This window comes from Ursus maritimus, unplaced genomic scaffold (assembly GCF_017311325.1).
Source record: "Ursus maritimus isolate PB19 unplaced genomic scaffold, ASM1731132v1 scaffold_2, whole genome shotgun sequence".
In the NCBI taxonomy this organism is placed as follows: domain Eukaryota; kingdom Metazoa; phylum Chordata; class Mammalia; order Carnivora; family Ursidae; genus Ursus; species Ursus maritimus.
The window spans coordinates 84,046,617-84,063,692 of NW_024424452.1; the positions used below are offsets into that span (position 1 = coordinate 84,046,617).

Here is a 17,076-nt window from a genome sequence, read left to right on the forward strand (position 1 = left end):
AGGATTATCCATCATGACCAAGTGGGATTCATCCCTGGGATGCAAGCGTGGTTCAACATTCGCAAATCAATCAGTGTCATAGGTTTTATCCAGAAGGAAAAATTCAAAAATCATATGATTCTCTCAATAGATGCAGAAAAAGCATTTGACAAAATACAGCATCCTTTCCTGATTAAAACCCTTCAGAGTGTACGGATAGAGGGTACATTCCTCAATCTCATAAAAACCATCTATGAAAAGACTACAGCAAATATCATTCTCAATGGGGAAAAGCTGGAAGCCTTTCCCTTAAGATCAGGAACACGACAAGGATTCCCACTCTCGCCACTATTATTCAACATAATACTAGAAGTCCTTGCAACAGCAATCAGACAACAAAAAGGGATAAAAGGTATCCAAATCGGCAAAGAAGAAGTCAAAATGTCTCTCTTCGCAGATGACATGATACTTTATATGGAAAACCCAAAAAGAATCCACTCCCAAACTATTAGAAGTTATAGAGCAATTCAGTAATGTGGCGGGAGACAAAATCAATGCTCAGAAATCAGTTGCATTTCTATAAACGAATAATGAGACTGAAGAGAGAGAAATTAGGGAATCTCTCCCATTTACAATAGCACCAAAAACCATAGGTTACCTTGGAATTAACTTAACCAGAGACGTAAAGGACCTATGTTCTAGAAACTATAAACCACTCTTGAAAGACATTGAAGAAGACACAAAAAGATGGAAAACTATTCCATGCTCATGAATCGGAAGAATTAACATAGTTAAAATGTCCATGGTACCCAGAGCAATCTACACTTTCAATGCTATCCTGATCAAAATACCAATGACATTTTTCAAAGAACTGGAACAAATAGTCCTTAAATTTGTATGGAACCAGAAAAGGCCCCGAATCGCCAAGGAACGGTTGAAAAGGAAAAACAAAGCTGGGGGCATCACAATGCCGGATTTCGAGCTGTACTACAAAGCTGTGATCACAAAGACAGCATGGTACTGGCACAAAATCAGACACATAGACCAATGGAACAGAGTAGAGAACCCAGAAATGGACCCTCGGCTCTTTGGGCAACTTATCTTTGATAAAGCAGGAAAAACCATCCGGTGTAAAAAAAGATAGTCTCTTCAATAAATGGTGCTGGGAACATTGGACAGCTACATGCAAAAGAATGAAACTTGACCACTCTCTCACACCATACACAAAGATAAACTCCAAATGGATGAAAGACCTCGATGTGAGACAGGAATCCATCAAAATCCTAGAGTAGGACATAGGCAGCAACCTCTATGACATCGGCCAAAGCAACCTTTTTCTTGACACATCTCCAAAGGCAAGAGAAACAAAAGATAAAATGAACTTGTGGGACTAAGATAAAAAGCTTCTGCACAGCCATGGAAATAGTCAAAAAAACTAAGAGGCAGCCCACGGAATGGGAGAAGATATTTGCAAATGATACTACAGATAAAAGACAGGTATCCAAGATCTACAAAGAACCTCTCAAACTCAATACGCAAGAAACAAATAAATCATAAAATGGGCAGAAGATATGAACAGACACTTTTCCAATGAGGACATACAAATGGCTAATAGACACATGAAAAAATGTTCAAAATCATTAGCCATCAGGGAAATTCAAATCAATAACACTAGGATACCACCTTACGCCAGTTAGAATGGCAAAAATTGACAAGGCAAGAAACAACAATTGCTGGAGAGGATGTGGAGAAAGGGGATCCCTCCTACCTTGTTGGTGGGAATGTAAGTTGGTACAGCCACTCTGGAAAACAGTGTCCCTTAAAAATTGAGCTACCCTATTACCCAGCCATTGCACTACTGGGTATTTACCCCAAAGATACAGACGTAGTGAAGAGAAGGGCCATATGCACCCCAATGTTCATAGCAGCATTGTCCACAATAGCTAAATCGTGGAAGGAACCGAGATGCCCTTCAACAGATGACTAGATTAAGAAGTTGTGGTCCATATATACAATGGAATATTACTCAGCTATCAGAAAGAACGATTTCTCAACATTTGCTGCAACATGGACGGCACTGGAGGAAATAATGCTAAGTGAAATAAGTCAAGCAGAGAAAGACAATTATCACATGATTTCTCTCATCTATGGAACATAAGAACTAGGAAGATCGGTAGGGGAGGGGGGATAAGGAAGGGGGGGTGATCAGAAAGGGGGAATGAAGCATGAAAGACTATGGACTCTGAGAAACAAACTGAGGGCTTCAGAGCGGACGGGGGTGGGGGAATGGGATAGGCTGGTGATGGGTAGTAAGGAGGCACGTATTGCATGGTGTACTGGGTGTTATACGCAACTAATGAATCATTGAACTTTACATCAAAAACCAGGGATGTACTGTATGGTGACTAACATAATATAATTTAAAAAATTTTAAAAAAATAATAAAAACAAACAAAAAAAATCACATTAAAATGTCTTGATAAGAAAGTGCCATAGAGGCACCTGGATGGCTCAGTTGGTTAAGCAGCTGACTCTTGATTTCAGCTCAGGTGGTGATCTCAGGGTCTTGGGATCAGCCCCACATGGGGCTCTGCTCTGAGCACAGAGTCTGCTTCTCTCCTTCTCTCTCTGCCTCTGCCCCTCTCCCCAACTCACACATTCTCTCCCTCTTTCTCTAAAATTAATATATCTTAAAAAAAAAAAAAGAAAGTGCCATAGTTTACTTTATAATTTAAGTCTGTTTTCTTAAGGTAAACTTATTTTAATTTTTCTTAGCTGAGCTCCCTTTTTCAAATATTAATGTTTATAAGAACAAAAAGGTCCTATGTATAATAATGGTAAAATGAACCAGGAAATGGAAAAAGGGGAAGAAAGAAATATTAACATTATTATTATTATTATTATTATTATTATTATTATTATTTGAATTTGACTCCAAGAAGGATCTCTCCACCACAGAATATCTTAAAGTATCATTTCTGCACAGTCACCCTAACCTCATGGCTTCTGTAGTTTAAGAGGAGGGAAATCTAGCAGCAGCATGATAGCTCCAACCATAACAGGATAATTTCTACACACTAGACATCAAAGAGGATTTGTGTGGGCTAGAAACTCTGAGAATCATATTTCATACAGCATATTTATTCATACAATTTTTATGGTTGATAACGATCTACACTGAACTTTATTCTGAATTACACTGAATTACTCTCTGAATTCAATGTAATGAATTCAAAATTACTCTGAATTCATTATTGCTCTGAATTGCAAATGTCACATTGGTTAAGTTGTAGAAGGGTCTGAGTCAGGAATACACAAGCTGCTGCAGCGTGAGCAGAGGGGAGGCAAGATAAAATTATAATAGATATCTACTGGCATCCTAAAATTATCAACAGGTAACCTTGATCCACAAAGAAGTAAGAGAAAAGAAGGAGCAAAATAGACCAGAGTCTAGGTTTCTGAATTGGAGTGAGTCTATGAGGAGTCAAAGAGGATAGACTAGAGTACTGTGAAACAAGCACCATGGAGAGCTCCAGGAAAAATCAGTTACTTCTCTGGTATCTTCCTGGTCAGCTCTATTGCAGATGGATCTATGTCTTAGTTTAAGCATAAAGGCCTATTAAATACCTCTCTATATTGAAAGTCCCTTAAGGCAATAACTACATCATATTCATCATCTACAAAATATTACTCAATAAGGTACTTAGTAAGTGTAGGTTTAACAAATTATATTTAAAGCCCTCTAAATGCCTAATGTTGGTACTTTTCCTTAGATTCCTTAAGAACCAGTGAATGCCAGATTCATCAAGAATTTACTGACTTTTTCTAGAAGCATTGTGCTAAGTATGTTCACACATTATTTCATATAATCCTACTGCATTCAAAGATGATTTTATGGGACCATAAAGAAATTGAGGGTTGCAGAAAGGGAGATGGGTAGGGGGATGGGGTAACTGGGTGGTGGGCATTAAAGAGGACAGGCGACGTGATGAGCACTGGGTTTTATATGCAACTAATGAATCATTGAACACTACATCAAAAACTATATTTTGGCTAACTGAATTTAAATTAAAAAAGAAGAAAAGGGAAAAAAAAAGAAACTGATGTTCAAATAAATGATTACTTGCCTAGGTTTAGATAGCAAGTTCAGTGGCAACAATTCCCAGTTCAGTGTTCTTTCCATAGGACCTAAGTCTATGCACAGCATTTTCGGATAACAATCTCTGGTTGATCTGGACACTATGGCGTAGTAGACAATAATACCCTTCAACTAGTCATTTACCATAGTTACATTTCTAAATATGCTTTCATTTAGGAGAGGTCAGGTTAGTGGAGTATTAGTAAACTGCTTTCTGGGGGGCCCTAATTTTTGGCATTTGCCAATTTCTGTGATATAAATACTACCACCATGGCTGATTTCAAGCTCCCCACATGATGTTACTGAATACAGAGGTGGGAAGAGAAAGTGTGTAATTTCCTCTCTATGAGCGATTACGAGCTAGATCTAGAATACCACTAGGCCATGATAAAAGAGAATAAAGTGTGTCTCTCATTCACAGAGATGTCTGTGTCATCCCAGAATTAACACAAATTCCTTTTTCTAAAAATTCAATGCACATCCTCCAATCTTTTCCCTCACTATAATAACTGAAGAGGCTGAATGTTCTAAATTATGGTGGAGCCTTCATCAGCTTGGGTTCCTGAGTGACTGTGTAAAAAAATCTTGTCAACACCAAAAGGGCATGTGAATTAGTAAGGAATGAGCTTTCTTGTATTAAGCCAGTGAGAATTCCTACTACTACTAAATGTGAAACCTGTCCTGTTATAAGGTGAATTAAAATCTGATTGATAGAGCTGGCTTTGATTCTCTCTCCTAAAGAGATTCAATGTTTTATTTAAAAAAATAAACCCAAAGTAGGAAAAATAAAAACTTCATGCTTAATTTGCAATTAATAGAAAGTATAGAGATATTTTTCGATTTACACATATTCAAGAGTATAAGAAAAACTAATTTTACCATTAATGTGTTAATAAGTAGGTATTATTTTCCCCATTTTTCTCAGACTCATGAAATTAGCTAATTTCTGTAAGGTCAAAAAGATATTAAGTAGTGGATCTTGAATTTTAAAAAATGCCCAACTCTTTTCAAAGTATTTGTTCCTGAATAGCATACTATTCTTTAGAAATTAAAGAAATATGGTGGTTTCAAATATTTACTGAGCACCTACTATGGGCTAGGTATCATGCCAGGAACAAAGACATAATAATGCTAGCTAGATTTAAATACTATCACTTTATTAGGCATTCTATGTTTAGAGAAATGTGATACAAGGAGAGAAACGTATCCAAAGCACATAATAAATTCTATTTAAATACACATATATAGTTATACATATGCACTTATATATAACATAAGTGTATAGATATTTTTCCTTTTTTAAAAGAAGCATTCCGGGGTGCCTGGGTGGCACAGCAGTTAAGCGCCTGCCTTCGGCTCAGGGCGTGATCCCGGCGTTATGGGATCGAGCCCCACATCAGGCTCCTCCGCTGGGAGCCTGCTTCTTCCTCTCCCACTTCCCCTGCTTGTGTTCCCTCTCTCGCTGGCTGTCTCTATCTCTGTCAAATAAATAAATAAAATCTTTAAAAAAATAAAAATAAAAAAAAATAATAAAAATAAAAGAAGCATTCCATTTGGATGATAATCTGATATCAGCACACTAAAATAACTGGGAAATTTTCCAGGAAAAATCTACTATAAAGCATTCCATTGACCCAAAACATCTGAATTAAGGCTGCACTTAATCCATTTAAATAACACACCTGGTATATAGTCTTCAGGCTTATTCAAAAGAGTCACCAGGTGAGAATAATTGGAGGCCAGAATAATAATCTTCCTGTGTGGTCCTTTGTAGACTTGAAGTTTATTTAATTGTAATTCCTAAACAAGTTTATGCCACATGATTATGATTTCTAAAATATTCTTATCTTTAGAAAATCCATTAGTAGTCTCTGGCAACGAGCATAGCTACCTAAAACCAAAATATTTTCTACTCGTCTCAGAATCCCAATATGATCATGTGGTTGCATACACTCCTTTCTCTACTTGGAAGATTATCTAAGGACAGTTTGTCCAAATTTACTTAATGGAAACGTGCCCCAGGGGTTCTGTTAGATTACATGATCACACTGATAATCCTAGACTAATAGAAACAGTTTGTGCCATGTAAAAATCCAAAGGTTGCTGACTATTATTTAATGTCTTTGTAGGAAGTTTCCCTTAAGGAACAGAGGACAAAATTTGTCCTGAGAGTTTCTGTGGTTATAGTCAAATATTCTATATATAGATATAGCTGCCTGAATGGAAAATTTGTATTGCTCAGCAATAAGATCCAGGATTTGTAGCTTCCCTACAATGGAAATTTAGGGACATAAAGATCTTCTCTTTCGTTTTTAATAAAACTTTACATTCTTTTTACTTACTTCTTTTTAACACATTTTTACCTGCATCAGAGGCAGCCTAAAACATCTGAGTCATTTATATGACCTATATGGGTGAGTTGACTTACTGTCTCTGTTTGGTAAGAGTGCCCTAATAAGTTACAGAAAAGTAATTACCAAGGTTTTAGAAGAAAACCACAGAAGAAAAGAAACTACCACTCTCATAGGATTTTAATCATGGACAAATTAAAGTGTTCCGTGCCAGCACATCAACTATAGGCTAACTAAATCAACTCCCCTGCCTGCTTCCTTGGGTACTATCAGAATAAATGCATTAACTTTTACTCATGAATATTTATACAGTTCTTCCCCAGGCATTGTGGCATATGCCAGGGATAAAATCTGGTCTAGAGTAAAATAGAAAGAGAAAATCTGTACAGAAATAAATATAAGGGGGTAAATCATGGGGTGCCTGGGTGACTCAATCAGTTAAGCGTCTGACTCATGATTTCCACTCAGGCCATGATCTCATGAGTCATGGGGTTGAGCACCTCGTTGGGCTCCACACTCAGCGCACAGTCTGCTTGAGATTCTCTCCCTCTGCCCCTCCCCCTGCTGGTGCTCTCTCTCTCTGTCTCTCTCTGTCAAATAAATCTTTAAAAAATATATAAGGGGGAAAACCATCAAAGAGGGAGGTGCAGAAAAATTACAGTAGAAAGCCAGAGGGAAAAGAGAGCCTTTTAGATGGAAAAAGTCAGAAAAGGCTTGATGAAAGTGTTGTCGTTTGCCATGAAAGTTATGAGTCAGATGGAAAGCAAGGGCATTGTAGAAGGAACAACTTAAGAGAAAACATGGAGCAAGAGAATGTGGTAGGAGATGGGGTGAGGGACAGTATAAAGTTATATTTGACTACAGTGTAAAGGCAACTGATGGACAAGAGCTAGAAGGATTGGTTGAGCCTCAGCTGGTGGTTTAAATACCATGCTAAGGTCAAATAATTGATTGTTCTCCATACTTGGGATAAAAACGGCTATGTGAAACACTCAAAAAACCATTATTAATTCTATTGACAGAGCAGACATTTTCCAGATAGCAGAGCGCATGGCAGAGAGCACCAGGGATATACTATCTAATCTCAGGCATTTCTCTTCGGGAGAAAGTGCACATGTAAAACATTATCACTCATTAGCCATCTGAAAGGAAGAGCCAAAGTCAGCAGTGATATTTACATCAGTAGGTTCAGCTCAATTTCCTTTGCATCAACCTGACACATTATTTTGGCATTTCATATAGGAGCAAAATAAGTTTACTATCTTTAAAATGCATTGTAATGTGTGTCCTTTGTTTAGCTGCCAGTAATTGTACTCTAGAAATGGTGTAACTTGAACAAGAGCTTTTTGGGTGAGAACTAGATATAAATTTAAGATAATATGATAATAGATACTGTGTCTTTTTATTGTTTTCTTAATTACAGGAGACTGAGCTTAGAGACTTGTCTAAACAGAGTCCCCATCACCTCATCCCCTTAGCGTCTCCCTCCTCACTCATAGAGTAATCCTCAGTGCTTCTCTGTTCTTAATTATCAATTAAAAGGTGCTTAGTGCCCATTAAGTATCAGGGAACATAGCCAAGGGCAGAAACTCCATAAACGTTTATTGAATGGATGACAAAATGGTAGGTGTGTTAGGCACGAGACAAAACAACAGCCATGTAATATTCCTCTTCTTCAAGGCAACAGTTTTACTAGAGGAAATACCACTGGTAGCAATCCAAATCACCTGTAGAAGTGGTTCAAATACTTCACAATAAGTTACCAATAATGTGAAAGAAATGTCGTCACTTGTACATATTTCACAATCAATAACTAATGTCTTATTCAGAAAGCAAGAACAAATTGCCTCAGTGAACTTGCTAGCTCAAGACTCTGCTGGCTTAGGTCATGCTTAAAGTATCTGAGGAAAGAAGAGACTCAGAACCTTCTATATTCCTTCCTACTGTGATCACAGAAAGTCAGACTCAACACTAGTCATATATTGGGCAAGGTTAAAATAACTATAACATCAAATTTGGCTGTATTTATTTAAAATACAGCAGTAAAACTCTTCATCATTATCAATCTACTGACCCAGTAAATACTGAGCAATTCATATGGACAGGGAAGTGGGCGAATAAAACAGGCAGACGGGACCATTATATTTCACATTGCCTTTTCACCTTATCCCATTTTATCCACCTTCAAAAAAAAATCCATATTACAGTTTCTACTTTTCCTACAAGCCCAAGAGTTCTGAGAATAAAGAACTTATATTCTAGGGCTTGAATGGAGTTACAATGGAAACTTTCATTCTTTAAGCTGGGAAAGTGAATATAGGTATTCTTTAAAAAGAAAAAAGCAAACAAAACTGGCATTCAAAAATGGCACCTCAAATTCCTATGGTATAAACATCTCCGTGCACTTCCATAGCAGCTCTACCCCTTCAACCAGGGGCCCATGAATCCCCTTTTTTTTTTTTTTTGTTAATGTAGGGAAGCTGAGACAGCAGGAGTAAATGATGCAAGGGGTATCTTCATTTGAGTTATCCCAGAAGGATTCTAGAGCAAGTTGTTTATTTGGGAGGCACAAAGGATGCTAACAGGAAGAGGGGAAGTGATACAGGAAAAGGAATGCAGCTCCAAAAGTGTGTGTTTTTAATCCTGCTCCCATGAGGACAACTGGAACTTATTACTGCAGAGGCTGAGCTGCTCCTAAGGGGTTTCATTCTCTGGCAAAACAGCCTTCTTCTGTGCTGGGAAAAAAAAACAAAACAAAAAAACCCTCCTGGGCACAGTAATGCAGACACAGGAGTTGGAAGGCGGCCTGAGCACACTGAAAAGCCTGAGAAAGATGGACAAGTCACTCAGACCATCCACCACAGTGGGTCACACAAGTCATCTGCAGCAGAACTGCATTGTAGTGTATGGTATCTTGAATTCTGGGTGTATGTTCTCTCCTCTGTATTCCCACAACATAATGCTTAGAGTGAACATGTACTACTTAATGTAATGCTAGCATCTAAATATCATTTTGTGTTCAAATAAACAAGGAATATAGATCCACCGAACAGCAATAGCCAACAGAACTTGAGGGCATACTTTGTAATAGGAACTATGCTAAGTGTTTCTTTTGTATCATCTTAATTTTATTCTCAGCACAATTCTATAAATAAAGAAATATTACCGCCATCTCTACATTGTGAGGAGGAAAACAAGGCACCGACAATTTACAGTCTCGAGGAAATACAGCTTTTTAAGTGGCAACGTTGAGATTCCAACCCATGCACCCCCATATTAGAGCCTATGCCCCTAACCATTATTCCCTACGGGCTCCACCCCTGACTGTTTTGGAGGCAGGAGGTGGATAATAAAATCAATCTACAGGTTTGATTACTGGAAAACTATCTGAGAAATCTAAATGTATTCAGTGGTGACATCAATGCCTTTCATGGTCATCAAAACTTAATACTACCAAATTCACATGATCGAGACACTTTTACAAATGCACTACATATACTGCTTTTTGGTAAAAGTATTCTCCATGACTGCGAGGGAAGATATAAATAAACTATTGTATACGCTTTATAAAACATGCCAACAACAAAATAAAATACACAGACTTTGTAAAATAGTCATACCTTCACTGTCCACATTCCAGCCTCTGGCTCTTTAACATTCACCACCTTGGCAGAGTTAGGGATATTTAATAGCTCATTCAGGCCAAATCCCTTTTTTATCAGCTTCCCTAAAAGACAGACATAAAGGTAACAAGCACAATCTTTATTTCAGTGATGTGTATTAGCTACATACATTTCCAGTATAAATTACCTGATGGACGTCTGTGCCTTTAGCTCAAAACACTATTTATATCTAAAATGGATATCTAAAATGGGTCTAATTTTATGGTTTCTGGACATAGGAACTGAAGTATTAGATTCCCATTTGCCATGCAGATTTGGTCTAAAAATAAGAATCACAATTGGCAGACTGTAATCATATTTCCAAAGCCAAACCAGGTAACAATTATTGTGGCTACTGAGAAGTTATGTGCAGTCACTAGAGACATTTAGACTTAACAGATGGCAAGAACAGTAAACCAGAATGAATCTCTTTTTGGAGATCACTCAAGGTATTACTGACATGAGAGCCTTGGGCTTATTTGTGCACGAAGCACAAAACGTTAAGCTGTTTTCCATGAAGCACAGAAGGCTTTTGCTGTCATATTTCAAGGAGGCGGTAGAATGAAGTAGCCTGATACCATCTCCAACTGACCTGAGATTTAGCTAAACTATCTAGTAGTTAGAACCTAGAGAAGAAAAAAAGCAAATGTGGAAGTAAGCCATAGTCTAGTTGTTCACTTCACTCTTGGCTCTCCTATGGACTACTTCTGCAGTTAAAAAACACATCAATTATAAGAATCCTGTGTCTGCATCAGAAGTTCTACAATCACTGCAAATAACTTAAAATATCGACATCAATGTCAATGACTTTTTAAAGTAGTAGAAGCATCATGCAATGGATATGGGTATTTTTAATTATCCAGGTAGTAAAAACTACGAATCTTTCCTGGGTAGCATGGATTTTTAGAATGGAATCCTCCCTCAATGGACAAATCCATTTATTTGGCTAAATCTGTAGGAGTCTTGAAAAATAGGTTTTGCTTGTTTTGTAAATTTCAATTTGATTGGTAGTATGAATGTGGCCTTGGAGTACAATTTCCTATGCTGTATTCTTTTAGGGATTAGCTATTCTCTAAGACTCGAACTGAATAAATAAGAAAGCTAGTTACTCTCTTTTCATTTATAAATCCTCTCAAATAGGTTTAAAAAAGTAACACAAATGGAAATAATAATATTTTGCAAACATCAGTAGGTTAAAAAAAGTATTTCTAACTGTATAAGTAGGGAAAATGAGGTTTCTATCTTTACTAGATTACTTTTCAATGTAAGTCGTCTTATAATATTCAATTGGCAATGGAATTAGGCCAATTCTTAGGGTTGTAACACATGGTTGATGAAACAAAGTAAATTTTTAAAAATATTTTACTTATTTATTTGACACAGAGAGAGAGAGAGCCCAAGCAGGAGGAGCGGCAGGCTGAGGGAGAGGGAGAAGCAGGCTTCTCCCTGAGCAGGAAGCCTGACATAGGGCTTGATCCCAGGACCCTGGGATCATGACCTGAGTCAAAGGCAGACACTTAACCGTCTGAGCCACCCAGATGCCCCCAAACATTATTCTGAACAGAAAATGAATGTGGTCTTTGTCTTCTGTAAAATTAAATCTTATCAAGATGACATGGTAAAAAAAAAAAAAAAAAAAAAAAACTAGACAGTTGGAGCACCTGGGTGGCTCAGTGGGTCAAGTGTCTGCCTTTGGCTCAGGTCATGATCCCAGGGTCCTGGGATCAAACCCTAGGTTGGGTTCCCTGCTCAGCAGAGAGCCTGCTTCTCCCTCTCCCTCTGCCACTCCCCCTGCTTGTGCTCTCTATCTCCTCTCTGTCAAATAAATAAATAAAATCTTAAAAAAAAATCAGGTAGTTGTTTTAAAAGGAGGTTTTTCATGTGATTCATTAAAAATAACACAAATTACTGAATTTTACAGAATCTGTTACTGTGAAATATTTCCTCATATGTAAATTGGGAAAATATAATTTCAGGCTCAAGTTAAAATTTTTTTCTTTTGAGTAGTTTAGGTACAATTAAGTTACTAAATATCTGTTTAAATTATTAGGAGTTTCAGTTTTTTGAATCGCATGTTAATTCAATTAATATCGCTAAGACAGCCTTTTTTTAAACATCTTTCCTCATCACTTTTGAATTTACTGAATTATTCATAAAGTTAGCATTAACCTGACATAAGTAAGCGTACAAAAAACTTTTGCCTTTCAAGGTTTTTGTATTTTATTATGTGATGTTTGATATATCTCACCTAAAGGATTGCGAATTTCAATCCCTGGAGAAGGGCCACTCAGAGACACAGTAACCTCTTTTAGGCTGGGATCAAAAGGAATTTTCCAAGTGTTTACAGCTTGGTCCAAATGATCTGTTGATAAGAGGTGAACTTTAGAGGACTGCACTGCCTCCTCCACCCATTTTAATACCTATAAGAGAAAAGAAGAAGTGTGAGTGGTGTCAGAGCATTTACAGTTTTATACAGCTACGACTTCTAGATGCAGTATTTCGCTTTGGTGAATCACGCGAATCAGGCACTTCTGTACTGGTGTGAGGTTTATTTTCATCCCCGTGAAGAGCAACCCTTTCCTACATCCAGTTATTGCAGTAGATTCAGAATAAAATGCTACTTTAACCCATGCTCAAATGTCAAGTTTTCTACTTGAAATAATATATTCAAAATGAGATTATGGTGTCCAAAAGCCAGTTAAGTGAAATATGCAGAGATATTACAGACAGCTTTATATTTTTCAAAAGAAATGAAAAGAACCTATAAAACACACAAACAAACATAGTATTGCCAATATTGTGAGATCCCTTTTCCCTCCATTTTCTCTTTCTGAATTTTTTTCAATATCCAATTTTTAAAAGATAATTAGCAAATTATCTAATCCAATTTCAATATATTGGATCTATGAATTATTGAAATATGGTATATTGTAATTATACATAGAATATTGAAACACATATTTTGTATATTAAATATTGAAAAATAATTGCAATGCCAGCAAAATATTCATTTTTTATGATAAAATAAATAAGTACCAAAGCAATGGAAAAAACGATCACAGCATTTTTTAAATCATAGAAAAATATTTCAGATTAGAACCAATTTAATTAGTGTATTTTGAAAACTAGTCTTTGGGAAAATATTAAGAAATTGGGTTATAAAAATGTGTTAATGCCTCACTGTGAACAAGGAAGACTTCGTGTTCTGCAACAGCAAATGCAATTTCTCATTAAACAAATAATGCATTTCTGGACAGGTACTGCTTAGCTGAACTTACTACAATTAATTCTACATCATGATAATCTTTAATCTACCTCTGATCTTTCTCTGGTTCGTACGTCTTTCAAGATTATATCCTATTATGAATCATTTCTCTTGTAATTACTCATAAAACACTAAACAGAGCTGAATATTAAGCTATAACCTAACTGTTCAAAATAAACAAAAACATTCTTCAAATTACAATAGTGGTAGTCACAAATCAATTAATCAAACAACAAACACTGTGCAATAACTTCACTCTACATAAAAACTATCCCTTGATGTTTGTCCTCAAGGATGAGGAAAGTGGCTAACACATATTATCATATAAATAATAATGGTAAGGCAATTATATTCATTCATAAAGCAAATATTTATGGTTCAAGGTACTTTTCCAGGTACTGAACAAGTATTTTAATCATTTTTAGTAAACACTCTTCTCTGGACTAGTGTTCGCTGTTTTTTGCATGTTTTATACATTATTTTATTTTTAATAAATCTTCCTGTCTTTTCTTTAGGGTCAAGAACCATCCACATCTCTTTCATCTTGGTATACCCAATACCAAGTGGCATGCTCTACACATGCACTAACATGCATGAAGTTGGTCATAATGATGATAATAATGATGTCTTCTTAAATAGAAGAATATTATGGGAATTCATGAAACAGGGATCCGTTGCTGAAATAACGTATGTAATGTGCCCATCATATAGTTGCCACATAGTACATTCATGTTTCCTTCCCACTATATCTCCATTCCCTTCTCTTCCACTAAGTGAATATTTCAACAATGGCTTCATAGGCCAAGTGAAAAAATATTATGCATAAAAGTCAAATAATACTTCTGTAAATGAAAAAAGAAAGGCGAAGTCATTCCAGGTAGAAGAGAGGACCTGAAAAAAATACACAAAAACAGAAGTTTTCCAAATATGTTGGGAACATGATTGAAGCCAAGCAGCTACAGTTAAGTATTCAGAAGAAGGAAAAGCAGAAAATGAAGTTGGAAGCTTGTGTCAAGGACAGACTATGTACTGTCACCAAGTCAGGATATGATCTTTGGATTTTACCCTAAACACCACAGTGAAAAATTACTGAAGGGGTCTGAGCAGAGGACTAATACACTGAAAGTGGTATTTTACAAAAAAACAAAAACAAAAACACACCTTATAGTGGTGTGTTGAATAGAAAAGTCAAACTGAATAGAAAATTGACAAATTGAATAGAAAAATCAAATTCATTACAATTAATTACCCCTAAAATGAAATATTTCCTCAAATTTTAACCTTATAAGGCACCTGGAATTTTACATAGGAAATTAAGCATATATCAACATAATCGTGTAAAGAAGCAGATGCCATATTTGAAAAATGGGTTCTCAGTGTTCTTGCTTGAATAGAAATGTATGGATCATCTGTTCATCAAATCTGTCGATATGGCTACAGAAATCAGACTTGTTGTCATATCTGACCACAAATAAAACATTTTAATAATCAGAGTGTTGACATTTTTATTTATTATACATAGAACATGGCTGCCTAACTCAAGGAAGTGGAAAAGATTGGCTTATTGTCTCAGAAAGCAATTGATAAATTTTGACTGATAATAAATAACTTTGAGGATAATGTCTGGCATAGAGACAAAAGAGAGAAGAAGACAAGAAAAAACTGGCTAAATGAACAAAACATTTGTTTTAAGGGCAAGACATATAACGTGGCTATAAATAATTCTCAACTGAAAAGGAGAAAAAGAATTAGAAAACAAGAATTGCATAGTACCTCAAGTTTAACAATGAAATGCAACAGAAATGGAAGAAATTTTTAACACATCCTTCTTTAAATGTATAGTATATCTCTGGGCGGCTCCTCAAATATATCTTTCCCTCAAACTCAATGCGGAGAGGTCATAATGTATCATTGGAGATCTATCCATTATCTCTGAGGTATGTATAGAAACCACTAAGTCTTAGGCATTCTTATAAAAATGGAAGAGTTTCTAATTTAGTTGCATTTTCATAAGGCAAGTGTGTTCAAATGTTATGGAATATAAGCACTTTCGGGTTTACTCAATACCATTTCCAATTCATCAACATTTATGAGGCTTTCACAAAGGGATTACTATGTATCATAACATTACTTGTGAAAGATACAGTACAGATTTCTGAAAAGTCACTTTTTTATCCTCTTATAAGAAAAAATAAATTGAAAACAGATGCAATCCATTTTGTTAGAAAATATAGATTTTACCAGCATACAAATAAAAGTAGGATCACTGAAAGCTACAGAATCACCATTAGTGAGGTTTCCGGCCTCTTATATCGTCACAAAAAAGAAAAAATTTTTAGTTATCTAACCATGAGAAATGTCCTCCTGAGATTGGAAATGATCTTCTGTTTTAATGACAAATGGAACAGAACTAGAATAATATGAGAATCTTTGGATTGGAGCATTTTTGCTAACATAAAAACAGTTTCAAACCACTAGGGAACCATTAATTATACATTAAAAATTTTAATGCAAAAATGTTTCTCTAATGATTTGTCCCAGTTTATATCTCAAAGGGGCTTTGAAACCACCTAATTCAGCTCCCTTATTTTACAGATGAGGAAATGGATATTTGAAAGAGTTTTTGTACCTTTTAAACATCTAACCAGACTGATTCTAGCTTGATAATTATGTTTTATGTAAGTCCCTGTGTTCCTGAAGATACTCTCTTAGTTTAAATATTTTGCATTCCTATGTAATGATCAGTATTTAAAAGTAAGTTCATGTCTATTCCACTCTGGAAAGAGATGCAAATATTGTTTCAAAGCACAAAACCAGGATACATTGTTATGTATTTAAAAAATAATAGTATTAGGCAGAAATGCAAGTAAAATCATTTTGCATAGCCTTCAAGAACAAAATCTGAAGAGCTTTGTTTAGCTGTTTAGCTTAGCATAATGAAATATGGCCCTTAAGGTCTATCCATGTTGTCACAATGGCAAGATTCCCTTCTTTCTATGGCTGAATAACATTCCCAAGTACATATATACCACATCTTCTTTATTCATTCATCTGTCAATAAAAACTCAAGTTGCTTCCATGTATTGGCTAGTGAAAATAATATTGCAGTGAACACAGAGGTGCATATGTCTTTTCAAGTTATTGTTTTCATTTTCTTTGGATTAAAACTCAGAAGTGGAATCAATAGATCATATGATAGTTCTATTTTTCATTTTTTGAGGAACCTCCATACTATTTTCCATAGGGGTTGCATCAATTTACATTCCCTCCAAGAGTGCACAATGGTTCCCTTTCCTCCACATCTTCACCAACACTTGTCATTTCTTGTCTTTTTGGTAAGAGTCATTCTAACAGGTGTGAGGTAGAATCTCATAGTGGTTTTGATTTTACTTCCCTGATGATTAGTGATATTGAATATCTTTCTATATACCTGTTGTCCATCTGTATGTCTTCTTTGGAAAAATGTCTATTCAGATCCTGTATCCATTTTTAGTAAGTTGCTTGTTTGTTTTTCAATTGAACTGCATGAGTTATTTATATATTTTGGATATTAGCCCCTTATCAGATATATGATCTGCAACTATCTCCTCCCATTCCATAGGTTTAGCTTTTTAGTTTGATATAGTCCCAGCAGTTTATTGTTTGCTTTTGTTGCCTTTGCTTTTGGTGTCAAATCCAAAA

General features: G+C 35.8%; 1 protein-coding gene across 1 annotated transcript in view; it reads right to left on the reverse strand.

The window, feature by feature from the left end:
- Positions 1 to 17,076, reverse strand: part of HMCN1 (hemicentin 1) — a 469,289-nt gene that overhangs the window by 286,230 nt on the left and 165,983 nt on the right. Inside the window, exons 5-6 of the mRNA XM_008696988.2 lie at positions 12,379 to 12,550; positions 10,089 to 10,195 (exon numbers count right to left, since the gene is read on the reverse strand). Coding sequence (XP_008695210.2) covers positions 10,089 to 10,195; positions 12,379 to 12,550 — 279 coding nt within the window. The remainder of the gene's footprint in view (positions 1 to 10,088; positions 10,196 to 12,378; positions 12,551 to 17,076) is intronic.